Here is a 20948-nt window from a genome sequence, read left to right on the forward strand (position 1 = left end):
CACCACCCTGTAAGATGGTTTGGCCTGAGAGAAAGTGATTATCCCAGTCACCCCATTGGCTTCCATACCTAAGACAGGATTAGAACTGGTTTCCCTGCATTCCAGGCTTTTGGAAATTAGCCCAAAGGGAGAACCAGGTCCTGAAAGCCACTTAGGTAAACATAACCAGCATATCAAGATTCAGAGAGGGCCCTGATCACCTGAATTAAGTAGAAAATGACAAACAGTAATATCCTGGTTCACCAAGGAAGAAGACACATAGTACATACGTTATGTAGTACAAGAAGGCTGGAATATATAAGAAGGAGCACAAGTAGCCAGAATTTCCCGGTGAAAAAATGATGGCAGGAAAATGCAATGATGAAAAAAGGTAATGTAAAAGTGAGATTTACAGTACTTCTCCCTCAAAAAAGAAAGCTGTCCTTCTAGATCTTCCAAATCTCTTATGCTTGGCTGGCCAACAGGTAGAGGATTTGAGTGTGTGTTTATTCTCTGCTTTGAATGAATTGTAATAAAAGTAGAAAATCCTAGTTCTCCTAGCTCCTTTAGGTGCAATTCCTGCTGTGGTAAAGTATGGCTCTGATCTGACATTGTATTTAAGAAATTATTCAAATGAATTTGAAAATAATGTAATATTTTTAATTTGATTAAGCCTGTTTCAGACCCAGGGCTGTGTTGGGTACATGCCTTGCATCACAGAAAAGCTGTTTAAAGAAATTTAGGTTGTGCAAATGGAATTTAAGCAGATCTGAGAGCTGTAGGATTGTTAAGATAAAGCCTGATCTTCACAAACCTTCAGAATTACCCCTGAATTGTATCGGAAGAGGAATGGGAGGGAAGAAAGGAGAGGAGAGAGGGAAGAGAGTAGAGGAGGGGGAAGGAAGTAGGAAGGTTGGAGGGAAATAAGAGAAGTGGGGAGAAACGGGAGGGGAGTGGTGAGGGAAAGAGGAGAGGAGAGGAAGAAGAGGGAAGTAGGAAAGAAAGGAGAAAGAAAGTAGAGAAAAGGGAAGAGAGAGAAGGAGGGTGGATACAGTGAAAGTGGAAATGGATGAGCAGCATCCAAACTTGCATGTATGTATTTATGTATGGCGTAGTTGTGACACTTCTTTAAGCCTTAAATATGACAAATTCAGTTTAAGACTTCCAGGTTAGTGTAACCTGAAATGCAATAAATAAATAAATAAATAAATTGCTCAATTTCATTTTCACAGATTGTGAGATAGAAGCCTTTTGGCAAACATGGTATCTTGGGTGTTGCTAAACTAAAATGAACTTGATTACAGCTTGAAGGGCTCTCTTCATCTCAGAAGGAGCTTGCACACCTAGCTACCTTGGTGTCCCAGAACCAGGAGAGATTCCTGTTGCTTTCAAGTTTGCTACCCTCCCTCCCCTTCCTTCAGTCTGCTCTTACTTTGCAACTGGAACAATAGAATGCTATACTGCTGTCCTTCATATGCTGCACTACATGGAGTGGTGAGGACAATGAGCAGTGGTTCAAATTCAAATGTCACTAACTGCAGGAAAAATCACCATCAACCATCATAGAGGGTAAGTGCTGAGGTATTGCTTATATGCTCCAGGAACATCATCCTAAAATCCCTAAAGGCCAGAAAAAATGGCTGATTCCACAGCAGACTTGCTGGACTAATTGGAGCTAAGCAGATCCCTGACCCCAATGAGATCATCTCAAGCCACCTCCTCCATGCACCCTAAATTACAGTATCTGTGATGAATGCCCTGGTGTAGCATGGCAAACACCACTTCCACACCAGATCCTGTGTAAAGCGATGGTCAGGCTGCCTTACCAGTGGGTTGACAATGAAGCCGAATTTAAGTCACGTAGGCATGCCATTGGCAAAGGGTAAGTGGGTGCCTTCGGCTGGGATAAGGAGTTGGTATGGATGAACTCTGAGTGTGTAGCAAAGTTGCTGTTGTTTTCCTAGCTAAAATACCAGCATTTTACCAATGAGGATGCAATAATGTTTCTTTGCTTCACATCTCTCTGTATTTCACCAAATACATTTTTTTAAAATTTTTAATTCCATTTATATCCCGCCCTTCTCCGAAGACTCAGGGCGGCTTACAAGCTTAGCAGTAGCCTTCATTCTATGTATATGCCTGCTTATTAGGGCTTTCACACACACCCCAAGCGGCATTATTACAAAGTCAGCTTATTGCCCCCAACAATCTGGGTCCTCATTTTACCTACCTCGGAAGGATGGAAGGCTGAGTCAACCTTGAGCCTGGTGGGACTCGAACCTGCACTAATGGCAGGCAGCTGGTGTTACTTAAGGAGGCATTAGCCCACTGCTCCACCAAGGCTCTTGTATGTATGTATGTATGTATGTATGTATGTATGTATGTATGTATTTATTTATTTATTTATTATTTCCAAAGCGCCCGAAGGCAGGACAAGAAGCAATGGATGGAAACTAATCAAAGAGAGAAGCAATCTAGAACTAAGGAGAAACTTCCTGACAGAACAATTAACCAGTGGAACAACCTGCCTCCAGAAACTGTGAATGCTCCAACACTGGAAGTTTTTAAGAAGAGACTGGACAGCCATTTGTCTGAAATGGTATAGGGTTTCCTGCCTGAGCAGGGGGTTGGACTAGATGACCTCCAAGGTCCCTTCCAACTTTACTATTCTGATTATGATTATACACAACCATACACCAACCAAATACCAATTAATCAGACTATCTGCCCTGTGGATATCACAAATTATATCAATTAGCAGGAACCCACATTTATAGAGGAATTATAAACAGAGATTAAGGTAAAATCAATTTTCAGAGATTTAGGGACACAACCATGCATTTTTTTCCTTGCAACTATAGGAGAGTAACCTCACTGTCTGCTTCTAGAATGCTTTTTTCAACCTCTCTCTCGAGCCTTTAGCTGTGGTTTTTTGATGGTCTTCCACCCAAACACTAAAAAAGGCCAGTCCTGCTTAGCTTTCAACCTGGGCATTGTGATCTAATGACTTCTAGCTTTATGTTATGGCAGCGGCTCCCAACCTTTTTCTATACCCCGCACCCCTAGAACACTTCTGATATATTTTTGCACCCCTTACAAGTTTGAAATCATGGCAACGAATTATGCACATACACTATAATTTTGAAAACCCAAGCTTTCACACCCCCTGGAATATCACCTCGCACCCCTCCCCCCCCTTGGGAACCCCTGTGTTATGGAGTCAGGAGCTACTTTGAAATTGCATAGAATTGATTTAACAGGACTGATCCCACCTTGCCCTTGTCTTACTATTCAGTGCTGTTCCACATAATCTAACAGCCTCCAAAAGAGAGGTGCCTGGCATAAATAAAGCTTGCTATTCATAAGAGTCAGGATGGCCTGTAACTAGGAAGATGAAAGCAACAATTAGGATGACCGTGGTTTGACCCAATCTGGGTCTGAGATATCTGATCAGTAAAAGTTTTTAAAATGCCATTATCGTGGACATGCAGGATTTTGTTAGTTAACCGTAGTCTGAAATAACCACCCCAACCCCCAGGAGATTTTCCAAATTTAAGTTGAGTTAACTAAAGCTTCCTTTGAGGAATGGGTGGCACATGCCGGAAGAGAGGCAGAAGCTCAGATAGTGGAGAGATTTTGGACAGGGCACACAGCTATTAAAAGTTAAATAAAACTGTAAAATCAATTAATAGCACCATGAAAATTAAATTTGCAGAGTCCATTCTTAACATTTCAAATAAAACTGCTAAAGGCAAACAGGAATGGTCCTTCCTCCCCTGCCTATCTCTGGGGCAGGGCAGTAGGCGGTCCAACCATTTCCCAGGCCAAACAGCTTTGAATCAAAGCCCCAAAGTCTGGCCCAATACCAAACTCCTGAGCAAGCTGCAGCTTGTGGGGGAAGGTCTCCTAGTTACTTGGAGACCTCCAAGCACCTTCCAGCTCTGATATTCTGTAAGCAGCCGCCATTCACATTCTTTACTGGCTCGGTAGAGCTGCATAGATTTGGAGACAACGCCCGTTGTTATTTCTGTGGTATTTGTCCACTATATATGTAACATACACATTTTCTCTCACATGCAGACATATGCACACACGGACTGATAGGCGCACTTAATTCAGCTGTCATTCTGCTATTATTACCTTTCCCTTTATGACTCTTAAACAACCCCCTTCCCCGAGCGGTGAGTAATTCGCCAGTGGGAATGGATCAGAGAGGTTATCACCTATTGGTGGAGCCGGAATCAGACAAGAAAGGCAGCCTGCCGATTGGCTGTGCTGCGGTCAGAAGTTGCAGGATGTTATGAATGCGAGCAGTCAGCTACGACCGGCAGTAACCTCTTGGGAGGGAGGAGGGTCAGCCCTGCCCACTTAATTTATGGCACTTCGATTGGTTAGAAAGGCTGCTGCGGTTGCCATGGGAGGCCTGGGGTGCTTCTGGAGGTTGCGCTTCATGTTCGAACATGTTGTGCTGTTTGACAATGCTGTACAGTTATCCAGAGAGAAGGAAAATTCCTTTGTTTAGGTTCAGATGCTTTTTTTAAACTGATTTCAGAGCTTGCCACTGAAACGAACGCCAAGCTGAGCCTACGTGGCAGATCGCTTTAAATCAGGGGTCTTCAAACTTGGCCCATTTATGACTTGTGGACTTCAATTCCCATGCTGCCTGAGGAATTCTGGGAGTTGAAGTCCACAAGTCATAAAAGGGCCAAGTTTGAAGACCCCTGCTTTAAACCCTGCAGAGACTTGTTCATAATCATAATCATAATAGTAAAGTTGGAAGGGACCTTGGAGGTCATCTAGTTCAACCCCCTGCTCAGGCAGGAAACCCTATACCATTTCAGACAAATGGCTGTCCAGTCTCTTAAAAACTTCCAGTGTTGGAGCATTCACAGCTTCTGGAGGCAGGTTGTTCCACTGGTTAATTGTTCTAACTGTCAGGAAGCTTCTCCTTAGTTCTAGGTTGCTTCTCTCCTTGATTAGTTTCCATCCATTGTTTCTTTTCCTGCCTTCGGGCGCTTTGGAGAATAGCTTGACTCCTCCTTATTTGTGGCAGCCCCTGAGACATTGGAACACTGCTATCATGTCACCCCTCGTCCTTCTCTTCATTAAACTAGACATACCCAATTTCAGCAGCCATTCCTTATAAGTTTTAGCCTCCAGTCCCCTGATCATCTTTGTTGCTCTTCTCTGAACTCTTTCCAGAGTCTCAACATCTTTTTTACATTGTGGTGACCAAAACTGGATGCAGTATTCCAAGTGTGGCCTTACCAAGGCATTGTACAGTGGTATTAATACTTCACGTGATCCTGATTCTATCCCTCTGTTAATGCAGCCTAACACTGTGTTGGCTTTTTTGGCAGCTGTAGCACACTGCTGGCTCATATTTAAGTGATTGTCCACTAGGACTCTGAGATCACTCTCACAGTTACTACTATTGAGCAAGGTACCACCTATAGTATACCTGTACATTTGGTTTTCCTTGCCTAAATGTAGAACCTTGCTTTTTTCACCATTGAATTTCATTTTGTTAGATAGTGCCCAGTGTTCACCCCTCCCATCCCCTCCAACCCCGTGAAAAATGGTCTCCCTTTTCAACTCCCTGTGTTGATTTCCTTACTTAGGAACTCACCTGCCTCTTGGAGATCTTAAAGAAAACAGGAAAGGAAATAAGCCCTCCAAGTTGGGTGGGCTCAGTTACAAGTGGCCAATGTTGAAAGACCATGGCTGGGACAGATTGTCAGGGAGAAAACCTGTCTCATGGTTGCTAGGAGTCAAAAATAACTCGATGACACGCAATTGATCCATCAAAAGTGAATATTAAATTGAAGCATTGATCAAGCTCTCTGTGCCGATCCTTCTGAACGAGGGCAGACAGAGCTCTTGTAATGGCTGAACAGTCCCTGGATTCAGATTTTACTTCCCCTAGTGACATTGTGCCCCAAGCACAGATTTAATAAAGTAAAAGAAAATTCAAAACAATGGCTAAGAAGAGGGGGTAGGGGTGATGGTGTGGAAGAGGGCAGGAATAAAGATCTCATGGTGGTCATTACAACCACACCATAGATTTCATCCACATTTTAGCCACCAACTTTACTTTTGAAAGCTTCCACCCAGGGGTGACAGCTGAAATGACACCTTCTTAGGAATTATGAAATAATATCAGTGTTTAGTTCAGGATGCTGTTAGTTGTGAAATTCCTGTACAGTTTTATCACTTGACTGAATATTCAAAAACATCCTCTTTTGCTGTTGAATAAACACAGGATATTTTGACAGCTGCAGCTTTCTCTAGAAACTTTAATAGCTGATTACAGATATGCTGTCTGCAACTGATTCCTTTTTATTCTTTCCAGCCCACCAGAATATTGGAAAGGGATTAATTGAAGGTAATTTTACCAAACTAAACAAAATAGGAGCAAAATTGTTGCACCTAAAGAAGATGACTGGATTTTTAAAAGGACTAGATGTGTCTGGAGGCTATGCAAAAAGGCACTTCAGAATAAATTCCACTAAATCTCTGGGAGATGTAGATGGGAAGTAACCTCAAACGCTGCCAACTGCTTAATTCCAAGGCCTTATTATTTCCTGGTCATGTGACCCAGAGCTGAGCTACTTTCAAGAAGATGAAAATTCCAGAAGTTGTTCTCTGCTAGCTTCCCTGCCTTGTCTCTTATCTTCAAGACACTTTTTTTCCTGGGATGATACCTCTCTATCTCATCTCTGTCTCTATCTCTGTCATCTGTATTTCTATCTTGTTTCCTCTATCATCTCTCAATCTGTCTCTATCAAATTTATATAGTTTCCAATATCACGAATATGACTTTGGGTAGCATACAATAAAACAAACAAAACAACTTTAAAATAACTATTACATACAATTCAATATAAATAAGACTGGGGGAGAATGGATCAACATCCCCCATGGAGGGTCTCTTATTTGCATGGGATTTTCAAGCCTGGTGAAGAAGTCACATCTTTTAAAATAATTTTTGAATTAAATTTCATTATCAAATTAAAATACAGAAAAAGTTAGAGAACTAAGCTTAACAAAGAGAAAAAATACAAAGAGAGAGAAAACCTCAAAACCTAAGATCAAAGTTTCATTTTTTGAGCAATGCCCAGAAATGGTTTCCAAGTAGTAAAAACAATACTAGATCCTAAAGCACCTTCTTCCTGGCCCTGAATGGGAGGAAAGTGAGACCTACTACTCCTCTGCCATCCTCAGGTGCAAGGCACAGGGTTTTCCCTGCTCCTCTCCCCTTGTCCCCGTTCCCTCCCATCCCCACTTGCAGAGGAGGACCACAGTTGTGCACTGTCAAAGTAGATTGCATTTATGCAGCAGAAGACTGAGGAATGGTTGGATCTGTGGTTCTAGGCTTGCATGGACAAATTACAGTTAGATTGTTTCAAACAAACCAAGGCATTTTGTTGTCCTACTCCCCTTCCAATTTCTTTCATGCCTTATATAAAACAAGGGTTCTCCTATATGGCTTGCAGACAATTGTATTGGCAAGTGCTGCCCCCTGGTGGTTCAAACTATTATTGTAATTAGTGTGCCAAAATCTGACTTTATACCGTCTTTGGAACAAGCTACGGATATTAGAATAGGAATAGAATAGAATAGAGCTGGAAGGGTCCTTGGAGGTCTTCTAGTCCAGCCTATGCTCAAGCAGAAAAACCTATACCATCTCAGACAGGTGAATGTCCAGTCTCTTCTTAAAAATCTCCAGTGATGGAGCGCCCATAATTTCTGGGGGTAAGCTATTCCACTGGTTGTCCTCATATTATTTTCTTTCTATATTATATAATCTAAGGCTTATGTGCTAATTTGATTTTTTGAGGTGGTATTTTCGAGCTCCATATGATGAAGGGATATGCATCTTTTAGAATGTAGGAGAAGACTCCTATTGGTCTATGGTGGCAAAAAAAAATTAAAAAAATCAGGAGTGTCAAATCTAGAAGGTAGTAACAGATGACTTCTTTGTAGCAGATCAGGTATCTGTAGATCATGACCAACCAGGTAGATATGGTTCAGACCTTAGGTTTAGGTGACCAATGATATGATTCCCAGATCAGGAGGCATTCCTCTTATTTCTAAGAAAAATGGATAACACTGGAATCAAATTAAACAGATAATAGGAAGTAGAAGGTGGAAGTACAATGCAATGAGCCCAGGACTCTTTCAGTGAAGACTGTAACATTATTAATGCCAAAGATGCAGATGACACATAGAGAATTAAAAAGAGTAAGTGCACCAGAGTTCTCAAGGAATTGGACTGCTTTTAAATAAATCATGTAAGTAAATCATGGAGAATATAAAACCAGAATGGCACGCAGAAGTATGGACTTCAGATTGTTTTGGTCTCTAGAAAAATCCATGATTCATACATTAAAACTTTTCAAAGATAGTTAATGCATTTGATCCAGACAAAGAATAACCAATGTTTTTTTGACAAATTGTCTGTTTTCAAAAGTTTTTAAAAGTATCGTTAATAGATTATTAAGGATAACTCACCCATTTTTGTGGGACGCGGTGGCTCAGTGGGTTAGAACGCTGAGCTTGTCGATCAGAAGATTGGCAATTTGGCAGGTCGAATCCTGAGTGCCGCGTAACAGAGTGAGCGCCTGTTACCTGTCCCAGCTTTTGCCAACCTAGCAGTTCGAAAGCACGTAAAAATGCAAGTAGAAAAATAGGGACCACTACGGTGGGAAGGTAACAGCGTTCCGTACACCTTTGGTATCTAGTCATGCCAGCCACATGACCACGGAGACGTCCTCGGACAAGCGCTGGCTCTTTGGCTTTGAAATGGAGATGAGCACCGGCCCCTAGAATTGGAAACGACTAGCACATATGTGTGGGGGAACCTTTACCTTTACCTTTTAACCCATTTTTGGCCCTTACTTAAATTTGTGGCTTAGTAAGTGTCTGGGGGTCAATAGGTGGTCCATAAATTATGGAAGGTCAGTTGTGAGTCAATGAATCTTTTGGGGTGTCTGTAGAGCTCCAGGCAGTCCCTAGTCCTGCAGAGGAGCCACCTAGTGGTGAGACACTGTTACCCAGGGTTGTATGGTTAGCCTCCAGTGAGAGCAGCCTTGACTTCTCTCTAACAGGGTAATGTTACAGACCTTGTTTAGTTATAATTGCAGTTATTCATAATACTATTAGTTAAAGTAATACTTATTACATGATTTTATACAATAAATGTTTAGGGGGTCAATGAACAATCTGAAAATCCATGAAGGGGTTGATGAGCTGAATAGTTGAAGAGTTTGGGTACCCCTAGTTTATGATATGAATTAATGCATTCTGTTTAAACAGAATCTGGTTGTCAAGAACACTGTCATAGTAGTTACTACACTGGAGTTGGAATTGGAGTACATGATCTCCAAGGTGCCTTCCAACCTTATTATGATTCACCTCAAGCTGCAATTTTTCATATGTCAGATGGGTCCATAGAGTTTGACCACCATCTCCCATCCTGGCTTCAGTAAATCAAAAGGCTTTAAAATTACATGTTTTAATCAGCTAGAGCAACTGATTACTGTGCAACTATGGCCTCTTTCTGTTCTTTGTAACTTGACAAAATGGTGTTTGATCAGCATGTCACTCTATTGTCCATAATATTATATTGTATGTAACTCTAATGTAGCCTCTACTGCAGACAAATGGTCCTAGTTATGAGACCCTTGTGACTAGCCATTTCTTTGATGGTAAAACACTGAAACCACAAGGTTGATGTATATCTTCCTTACTTGGTTCATTCTTCAAATTTGCTGCAGTGGGATAGCCTGACCTTGGCTTGAGCCATCCTCTGGATCATGTTTCAATCCTGCTGACACTAATGGGCCAATATTGTGTTGTTTTATGCTGGTGTAACAGCTTTCTGGATAAAGTGCACTGGGAAATACAGATTGTTGCAAAATAATTCATTTGGCACATTTCTGATAAATCATTCCTCTGAGTAGGCAGGCAGGGTGATCATGAACAAAGTACACTAATATCAGCTGCTTTTACTTTTTTTCAGCATGATGCTAAAACTTGAAATAGATTTTTGTTTCTTGCAGGTGGAATGGGATTCTTTTAGCTGGTATAGAGTGTTGCACTTTCATTGCCTGTCTTGTCCAAGGACTCCTGAGAGGTCTGGATCTCTTAGTCTCTACCTCCAAGGATAATGGCAGAGACAATCCTGTAGTATTGTCACATCTTGCACATCTTCCTCCATGTTCCTGAACTCACACAGTGCTTTAGGTGATTTGGATTGCAACATTATCCTGGCACACATATATTTGCCTTCATTTGGTTTCTCAAATACATATGAAACTCATCCATGCATTCATGGCTGGTGGAATTTATATATTTCTAATCAATACCCAGATTTCAATTCTATTCAAAAGGAACCTAGAATATATTTTTGCTACAAGGTCAGTATGACTACTGGGCCTATAATTACTAGGATCAATACCTTTTCTTTAGGAAAAAAACATTTAGCCAGTGCTCCTTGGTCTGTTAATAATTTTCATCTCTCTATATTCTGTAACAATGAATAGTGTTTCTAGTGAATCGCTAATGCTGTCTGGCTCATGAAGATCAGAATGGAGGAAGCAAGAAAAGCAGCCATGATGTTTGTCTGGTATTGGTTGTATTTGCTTCAGATGATACCAGAACAAACAGTTCTGTCCTCTGGATATCTGGTTAGGACCCTTCATTGGTGTGTGTGGGGGTCTTCATTGCTATTGAGAGATTTCTTCAAGTATTAAAATCAGTGTATCTCTTAGTGGGAATGATGGTAAGATGTTGCCAAGAAATTTGCACATAACACAAGATGTTTAGGAGGAGGAGGACCCTAACTTTTCTTTTGGATATGTTGAAACAAGTGGGGTTTGATCAGCATGTCATAGGATCATAGGGTTAGAAGAGACCTTGGATATCTTCTAGTACAACCCATGCCCCAACAGGAGTCCTCATACCATGCATCCATCCATTATATTATATTCCATGTAGCTCTGATATCCATGATCTTGATCCTGCCCAGGAATGGCCTTTGTTATGAGAGATCAGAGAAACTTCTTCAGAAGCGAAAACACTGAATGCAGAGCTGAACTCTCTGTTTATTACTTAGACCATTCATCCAGTTGGCTGCAATGGGAGCCTGATGTTGGCTTGTGCCATCCTGTAGATCAGGGGTCTTCAAACTTGGCCCTTTTATAACTTGTGGACTTCAACTCCCAAAATTCCTCAGCCAGCAATTCCTCAGGGGCAGACCTGCTCAGCTGTAGTAATAATTTGTCAGAAATATGGCAAACTGAACTATTTTGCAACAAAATAGATGACAGTGCACCTTAATCCACAAAGCTATTTCATCAGCATAAAACCATGCAATCTGGTTGATCTATTACTATCAACCATACTGAAGCTTGATCTACATCAGGGGTCTTCAAACCTGGCCCTTTTATGACTTGTGGACTTCAACTCCCAGAATTCCTCAGCCAGGCACACTGGCTGGGGAATTCTGGGGGTTAAAGTCCATGAGTCATAAAAGGGCCGAGTTTGAAGACCCCTGCTCTACACTGATAGCAAGCATTTTGTTTCTGTTTCATTATAATGCTGAAAATTTGAAGGTGATTGTTGTTCTTCACATTCAGAATAGCCAATGCTTCCTCTTTTATTAAAAAGGCCACTAAGGGATTCCTTCAGCTGACACAGAGTTTTGCAGTTTCACTGACCGTGTTTTGTCCCAAGCCTTCCCCACCCCAACCCAGAGGTCTGTGTCTCTCTGTGTCTAAGGGCAGAGGTAGCTTGTGGCATATTGACACAGAGTTTTGGGTTTTCTCAAAAGCACTGAACATTCACCCATGTATTCTCCTTGCCCTTTGTCCTTGTAGAAATTACATATTTCAAATCAATACGTAAAGAATGTTTCCTTTGCTGAAAAATACTCCATTGTGCTCCTCAGGCTGGTGGTGATCTCCCTAGTCTGTTGTAGAAATGTCATGTTATATACTTGTTCCTTTGTGTGTTACAGGCTGGCATCTTGCTTTCACATTGTACTCTATATCCACAGCAAGAAATAATGTTTCTAATCTCTGGATCCACTTCCTTCATTTTGAGATTCCTGAGGCATGTTAGCTGGGACTCAATTTACTTGCTTCCAAAGAGTGCTTCTTAACATTTAGCCACTGTTAAAAGTTACGGTACTGCTGAAAAAAACGCTGATCTTTGCACTTGCAACTGATCTTTGCACTTAGGACCTTTGCAGCGTGCCCATGATCATATGACCAAAACTTGGGTGCTTGACAGACAGCATGTATTATGATGGTTGTGGTGTCCCGGGTTTCTGTGTTTGCCACTTGTGATCTTCCTAGCTGGCTTCCAACAATCAAAGTCAATGGAGAAAGCAAATTTGCTTAATGTTCTGAGGTTCTTTTAATAACCAGAGGGAAAAAATGAGGTGCAACTCATTTAGTAACAAGCTTGCTTAATAATGAAATTTCTGGTCTGTCGTTGAAAGTGGAGGTCCTACATATACTGTAGGCAAGAAAAACCAAATGCATAGATAAAGGATAAATGGAACCTGGCGGGCGCAGCAGTAGCAACTGTGAGAGGGATTTAGGTATCCCAGTGGATCACTACTTAAGTATGATCAGCAGCATGCTGCAATTGCCAAAAGAGCCAGTGCAATCCTAGGTTGCATTAACACAGGGATAGCATCAAGATCACAAGAAATGATAGTACCACTTTATACTGCATTAGTGAGGCCACACTTGGATTACTGCCTCTAATTCTGGTCATTGTGGTACAAAAAAAGAAGAAGTTAAGACCCTGGAAAGCGTGCTGAGAAGAGAAACAAAGATGATAAAGGGTTTGGAGACTAAACCATATGAAGAATGGTAGTGCTGCCACGCCGAATGGCGGCGTTTTGAAGCCGCCCGATCCTGGGAAGCGTCAAAGTGCTCGGAGGCAGCGAAAATCAGCTGTCCCGCAGCGCTGGAGCTTCTCCCTTGGGAGAAGAGGAAGAGGCGAGCCTGCCTGGGTAGAGGTAGAGCTCCCCTGTGATTCTCCCAAGTAGTTTGGGGGATAACAGGGTGAGCCCCCTCGGAGCCCAGGCTTTCTCCGCTCTCAGGACGTTTTCGCTCCAAAAGGAGTGGAACCAGACATGACAACTGCACCTGCTGCTAATATGGGACTGTGAGTATTTTGTTTCTTTGAGAAGCAGGCAGAGCAAAGCAGGAAGATCTGAATTTTCAAGTTGGATTTTAACTTTAACTCAGATTCATTATCTTCTTCAAGTTTTAAGTTTGAAATGGAGTAAAAATGGCGCTGGAATGTTTCTTTCCTGTGTGAAGTGACTGCGTTGGAAAACTGTTATATTTTGCTACATAGCAAGAGATACAATTTGCAACTGACTTTACCCAGTACCGGATTTTGTTTATCTGGAAGCTTGTTCCCTTTTTTCTTATTGAAGGTTAAGGAACTTTGGGAGAACTTTTATTTTTTCTTTCCTTTCCCTTCCCCCCCCTTTTTTTCTGAACTTTGATTCTGCTGGGTGAAAGACGAAATCGAAACCTAAGAGATGGGGAGGGCCTCCAATTTCTAAGAATGTTATTTCTTCACCTTTACCACAAGCTGTAGGGCAGACTTCGATGAAACCTACAGTACAACCACCCTCCCCCCACCTCCTGCATTTACACTGACAGACATTCAGCGAGTTGTGATGCAGTCAACACAAGTTTTGCAGCAAGAAATAAAGGAAACAAGGGAAGAATTTGTTAACCAAAACAACCAGATGAGGGAAGATATAGTGCTTGCACTCCAGGGTCTGGCTGCACATATAGAACGCCTGGATGTTCGTGTGGACTCAGTTATGGAGTATGTGGAGAATTTGGAAAATAAAATCATTGATGCTGAACAGAAGATTGATAGAGCAGAGGCTAAGATTGACAGAACAGAGGATGAAGTTATTATATCACAAGAACATGGAGTTTGCATTGCGTATCAGAGGCCTTAAAGAGAATCCTAAAGAAGATTTGGAATGGGAAGTAGCACAAGCAGTGGCTCCTGTTTTGAAATGTGAACCTGAAGAACTACTTAAAGAAATGGATAAGACATTTAGGGTTAACTCCTGGATTGCTAGGCAAAAAAATTTACCTAGAGATGTAGTGATTTATTTTTCCAGGAGATCAACCAGAAATTCTATTATCCAGGCCTTTTATCGGGAAAGATTTCAAATTGCAGGCCAAGACATTATGATTTTAAAGGAGATACCTCCAAAAATTCTTAGAAAAAGGAAAGATTTTGCCTTTCTGTCCGATGAGCTTAAGAAGTGACAAATCCAGTTCAGATGGGAAATACCTAATGGAATTGTGGTAAATTACGCAGGGACCAGATACAGATTGGATACAATTTTAAAAGCAAAAGATTTCTACACTAAGGTCCTGAAAGCAGGCTCACCACCATCTCCTCGAATCAAAAGAACAGAAGCAAGACAAGAAGATAAACAATTGAGTGAAGGGGCAATGTCATTGCCTCTTGAGGAGATACGGCAGGCGGAGGTTATGGAGCAGAGTTTGGCATTAAAGGAAGACCCAAAAGAACAGAGGATGACAAGGGCTGCATATAAGCATATGGAAAAAGAGCAAAAACAGAAGCCTGTATCTGGTCCAACTACGCAAGACGCGGCTGTCTCAGAGCCTGTGGGAGGAGCACGTCCGAAGAGAGCAACAGCTGATCTTCAGGCTATGTTCCAAAGGCTCATGGTCACCAGAGATGGTGAAGTTCCTGACATGGAATGTTAATGGCTTAAATTCACCACAGAAAAGAAAGTATTTTTTATCTGAACCAACATAAAAATGACATTGTTTGCTTACAAGAGACACATATTGCATTAAAAGACCAAAAGTATCTGATTAATTCCCGAATGGGAACACATTTTGCATCTTTTGCTCTGGACAAGAAGGCTGGAGTGGTCATTTATTTAAGAAAAGATTTTTCGGCAAGATTGATTGAATCGGATAAACAAGGGAGATATGTTAGTATTGAATTAATATTACAAGGAAAGAAAGTTCTTCTTATTGGATTATATGCTCCAAATCAACAACAGCAAAAATTCTTCAAATTTTTACATCAGAGACTAATCAAATTGGATTATAAATCTGTTATCATGATGGGGGACTGGAATGGAGTTTTGGTCCCATCTGAAGACAAGAAGGGATCCTCCAAAAACTTTTTTAATTCGAAATTGCCTAAAGCTTTTTTTGATTTGAAGGAGCCGCATGCAGCTCTTTAAGCCGTCTCCTGCGGCTCCCAGTCCTCCTCCACCATGTGCAGTTCTGAAAAAAAAAGTGGGAGTAAAAACGTCCCATTGAGAGGATGGGGTGGCAGAGGTTTGGAGAGCTGCGGCGGAGGTTTGGAGAGCTGGTCGATGGTATCGAAAGCCGCTGAGAGATCTAATAGGACTAGGGCAGAGGAACAACCCCTGTCCCGAGCCCGCCAGAGATCATTCACCAGCGCGACCAATGCCATCTCCGTGCTGTGCCCGGCCCTGAAACCCGATTGGTACTGGTCCAGATAATCAGCTTCATCCAGGAACAAAGGAAGCTGATGCACCACCACATTCTCAACAACCTTTGCCAAAAAGCGAAGGTTGGAGACCGGACGATAGTTATTTAAAACAGCCGGGTCCAGGGCAGGCTTCTTGAGGAGGAGTCTCACCACTGCCTCCTTCAGGGTGGCGGGGAAGATACCCTCCTTCAAGGAAGCAGTTATTACTGCCTGGAACCAGCCTCGTGTCTCCTGAGCCGCATAAACCAGCCAGGAGGGGCACGGGTCCAACAAACAGGTGGTGGAGCTCAGCCTCCTCATCATCCTGTCCACATCATCAGGGGAAACAGGATCGAACTCAGTCCAGATAACACGCTCAAGACCGTCCGATTCCTCCACGTCAGACTCTGCTCAGTCAGAGTCCAAACCGGTCCGGATCTGAGCGATTTTGTCTGTTAGATGACTACAGTAAACTCCTCGGCCCGTCCCTGTAAGGGATCCTCCCTCACCTCCCGGTTGAGAAGGGAGCGAGTCACCCTAAACAGGACGGCCGGGCGATTATCTGCGAACGCAATGAGGTCAGCAAAGTAATTAGCACACAGTTATATTTCAGTGTCTGGGAGACTGTGCAGTGTGATTGCAGTCCCAGCAATTAGACACCCACACATATACCAGTAGTTTTTCTCTTTTTCTTTACTCTATCAAGGACTGATTATCTGCTTGACTCCAATCTGAGGGTGGATTTGTCAACTCATTTGTTTTATAGGCTCTGTTCTGTTCCTCACCATGAAGGCATTACACAATACTTTCATTTTAATCTCTTGCTTTCTTTACATGTGTGACACCATTGAATATCGTTTCCAACATGCTGAGCTCCTGAACTATTTTGGAGGAAAAAGTCTGGGGAGGATTTTGAATTGGAGGCAAGGTGAACCAAGAACATCTCATCTAAGTAAAATGAAAGGACATCCTAAATCACTGCATTCCACTCTGGGATGATACTTTGTACCAAATGAGAAAGTATGTTCTGTTCCTCATGGTGGGACTGCTTGATCCATTTAGCCCTGGAAGAAAGGCACTAGATAGGCAACTCTCAAGCACAGCTGATCAGTTTCTGCCTTGGGGCAAAGTCTACCTTTTCTGATTTGGTGTACCAAGCCTCCCTGGCAGGGCTGATCTTTGCACAGAAAGTTCTAAAACAACCCAGACACAATCTCAAACATTGCTAAAATCAAACAAATCTCTGGAAGAAGAAATGGTAAATTGCTGAATAAAAATAGGAAGGTCACATCAATGTGTGCATTGAAGAGTTCAAAGCTTACTTTAGCTAGACAGGAAAATCACCATAGAGGAGTCAGGTTGTACTCCCAAGCCTGCTAAGTAACCTTCCCCAGAATCAGATTATTTTTACCCCTCTAAATCAGATTTCCCCAACCTTTCCAGCTTTGCGGACTGGTGTGTGTGGGGAGATGGGGGAGGGAATGGTTCCATGTGAGCAGCCAGGAAATGTGTACGAGCTCAGCTCCATTTGCGTGAGTGGCAGGCACACACACACACCACTCATGCCAATGGAACACAAGTGCTTGCCCACTGCTCATGCAAGTGGGAATGCGTGTGCCCGCCTGCATGCCTACCACTTTTGCGGTATGGTTCTGCACAGCTCATGGCCCAGTAGTGGGCCGCAGCCCAGGGGTAGGAGACCCCTGCTCTAAATCATCTAAAAGATAAAGTTTCATTAAATTTGCCAGTGCAATATTTTCTCATAATTACTAATAAATGCCAATGCAATAAAACTTGACACAAATAGCCACATAATCGTTAAACCGTACTAATGAAGAAGACTATTTGATTTAGTCATCTTATTCATTCTTTGCCTCCTTGAATTACAGAAATGGACTGCTTGCCCTACAGAGCAAGAAAACAGTGAAAAAGGAACATTACTACTGAGCTGGGGCAAAATGGGAGTAGTTCTAGAAAAAATAGGATGCAATCCCTGTGTTTGATCTTCATGTGACATTATGGGATGGTGGAATAGGGAAACTGAAAGTTTGATTGGCCCCCAAATGTTTCCAAAAGCTTTGGACAGCTGGTAGGCTTATACATTTACAATTTATATTGTAAATTCTCTACTATAATGGGCTGAGAAAGATATGATGGCAGGCACTAAAAAGTCCATTAAGAGACAAAGAGATTTGTAATTTCTGCCAATTCCCACTTCCAGGCTCTTGCTATCCTGGATATTGGGTCACTAGGAGCTTTGGCTCCAGGTTAGTGTTCCTAAAGGTCAGGAGTATTGTAGTTAGGTTCTAGTCCAGGGGTCTTCAAACTTGGCCCTTTTATGACTTGTGGACTTCAACTCTCAGAATTCCTCAGCCAGCCATGCTGGCTGACGAATTCTGGGAGTTGAAGTCCACAAGTCATAAAAGGGCCAAGTTTGAAGACCCATGAGTTAGGGTAAAGTCTCCAAACACTGTGATTTCACACTTCTTCAAAAGATTTCAATTTGCTTCTGAAAAGCATCACCCTTATCTTTTAGATTCTCTTAAAATTAAGAATTCCAGCATCACATAATCACTTTTTTCTAATGCTCCTGCTATTTTCATTTTGAACTTGGGTCTTCCCTATTTATTAGCAGTAAGTCAAGAAAGTCTACCCTGTTGTACCATCTTGTACCATCTGAATGAGAAAGTTGTCAACAGGACAAGCAGGAATTTCTTGGAAGGAGCATGCTTGGCAACACTTATCCCAGAAGAGAAGTTAGGGCAGGAGTCTTTAAACTTGGCCCTTTTATGACTTGTGGACTTCAACTTCCAGAATTCCTCAGCCAGAATGCCTGGCTGAGGAATTCTGGGAATTGAAGTCCACAAGTCATAAAAGGGCCAAGTTTGAAGGCCCCTGTTCTAGTCCTTTGTGATTGGACGGAGAAAAGAGAATGAACCTAGAACATCTTAATAAGAACTAGTAAGGTTGTCTTCTCCACTCATGTTTTGACTCCAAGCACAGGAATGGAGCAACAATGATTCCTGGAAGAACTTTATGGTAGTCAGATTCTGTGGAATCTGATCATTTTATAGTTAATATCATTGCCATAGAATGTGTCTAAAATAAGTTAAAAAATCCTGTGGTAGCTATTATGAGCCTGTGCTAGCCTGTGTTAGACACTCTGGTGGTATGGTTCAGGTACTGACTTTATATTTTTCAACTTTAATTTTTTTTCTGACAGTTCTTATATTTAATTTACCTCAATTTAGCTTTCATAGATGTCACAAGCATCTTACAGTTTCACTTTACTGGAAAAAATGGAATATTCTCCTTGGTTGGTGCTTGGCCACCAGAGGGCACTCCTAGTTAATTGTGTGGTCCTAAAATGAATATGTCATTATTTTTGTTTGGGAATAATAATAATAATAATAATAATAATAATAATAATAATAATAATAATAATAATAATAATAATAATAATACAACTACCAGAGGGGGTAAATTTTAGAGCTGAAATCTATTAAGATAGCAGTTTCAGACATAATATTTAAACATTTTAAGAATGCTATTACATTTATTAAGCACATTTAAGAGTTACAAAAGGTTTCCATGTTAGGTTTTCCAGTCTTTTAAGAATCCTTCATTAGGAGAGGTCTCTTTAAAAAAGGAAGTGGTGAAAAAAAAGAAATGTGACTATTTAAAATGAGGTTACAGTTTTTAATGCTATGTATAAGTAATCTGCTGATGTGCCAATTAATTCCTACCAATCACAGAGTTGGAGGTTCCACTGAGGCCATCAAGTCTGACACCTCCCCCCCTCCCCCAACTGCTTCATGCAAGGATCCAAATGAAAGCATCCCAGACTGTTAGCTGTTTGGCTCCACCTGAGCACATCCCAGGAAAGGAAGTCTCAACCACTTTGGATCTATTAAAGTGCTCCAGGACAGGGGTCTGCAACCTTGACAACTTTAAGACTTGTGGACTTCAGCTCCCAGAATTCCTCAGCCAGCATAGTGGGCTGAGGAATTCTGGGAGCTGAGGTCCCCAAGTCTTAAAGTTGTCAAGGTTACAGACCCCTGCTCTAGGAAGGGTCCCCCCCCCCGACCTCTAGCATTTAACCAGAATCTACAATCCTTAACTTAAGGAATAGGGAACAGATTTCAACATTTATATGATATCCTATTAAGTTTTTTGTATCACCAGCAGTGGGCAAATGGTGGTGGGGGGAGGTTCAAAAAGATAGGATGGCAGACCTCTTCCTTTGTAATGCATCAAAAAACCAGAGCTTTTAACATGCAGCTTTGACTACCAGTTTGACTTTTGACCATTTTTCCATGTTTTTTTTTGTCCTTCAGTCTCCTTCATTTGTTGCTCCCTGGTAGTCTTTGTGGCCTTCTCTGAAGCTCTTCCTGCTTCTCTTTTTAAGATGAGCTCGAAAGCACTTGGGGCTGGATCTGATCAAAATAGAACTATTATTACTTCACCAATTGGGAAAAAATTTTATTCTGTTGATGTAGCCTGAAATGGCACTGGCTGCTTTTCCAGCCACATCATAATATGAACTCACCAAGGAATGGTTGCTGAAATTGGATATGTCTAGTTTAATGAAAGGAAGGACAAGGGGGGACATGATAGCAGTGTTCCAGTATCTCAGGGGCTGCCACAAGGAAGAGGGAGTCAAGCTATTCTCCAAAGCACCCAAAGGCAGGACAAGAAGCAACGGATGGAAACTGATCAAGGAGAGAATCAACCTAGAACTAAGGAGAAACTTCCTGACAGTTAGAACAATTAACCAGTGGAACAACCTGCCTCCAGAAGCGGTGAATGCTCCAACACTGGAAGTTGGAGACTAAGAAGAGACTGCACAGCCATTTGTCTGAAATGATATAGGGTTTCCTGCCTGAGCAGGGAGTTGGACTAGATGACCTCCAAGGTCCCTTCCAACTTTATTATTATTATTATTATTATTACATCGCAGTTTGTTAATTTTCTGTAAAACTGGTGCATAGCGAACCATTTGTTTGCTTAATGACCACTTAATTCACTTAATGACCATTGCAAAAAAGGTGATAAAATCAGGTCAGTCGTGTGGGTGACCCACTTTATGACAGTCATGACTTATATCCTTGATGGGCAGCTCCATTATGGTTGTAAGTCAAGGGAATACCTCTAATTTTACCCAGCGATTTGTCTTTCATCGTCCCATTTGACTGTTGTTTCCTAGTAAATTTTTAGATTCCCTGGCTCAAACTTTGCAGTCCTGACACTTGGCCCAGAAAAGTCAGAGAATATGTCTTTTGTGTACTAGGATAAATCACTTTAATTTCTGATTATCTTTGGCCAACATGACAGTGAAGTCCCCTCTGATACAGCAGTTTAAACTCAAAACATTTGCATCCTGTTTTCCCATGCTTTACAGGCTTTTTCAGCTTGTGCTGTTCAGCCAGGAA

General features: G+C 41.7%; 1 protein-coding gene across 4 annotated transcripts in view; it reads left to right on the forward strand.

The window, feature by feature from the left end:
- The first annotated feature begins 223 nt into the window (after window positions 1-223).
- Window positions 224-20948, forward strand: part of WNT8B (Wnt family member 8B) — a 51984-nt gene continuing 31259 nt past the window's right edge. For 2 of the 4 annotated variants that reach the window (XM_083364638.1, XM_083364641.1), the window contains exon 1: window positions 16117-16774. Coding sequence is in view for 1 of the 4 variants with exons in the window: in XM_083364640.1 (XP_083220766.1) it covers window positions 339-370 (32 nt within the window). In the remaining 3 variants the exon portion in view is untranslated. Of the gene's footprint in view, window positions 371-16116; window positions 16775-20948 lie in introns of those variants that run through there. The other 2 variants (XM_083364640.1, XM_083364642.1) reach the window with 2 other exon arrangements.

This window comes from Vipera ursinii, assembly GCF_947247035.1.
Source record: "Vipera ursinii genome assembly, chromosome: 5".
Taxonomy (NCBI): domain Eukaryota; kingdom Metazoa; phylum Chordata; class Lepidosauria; order Squamata; family Viperidae; genus Vipera; species Vipera ursinii.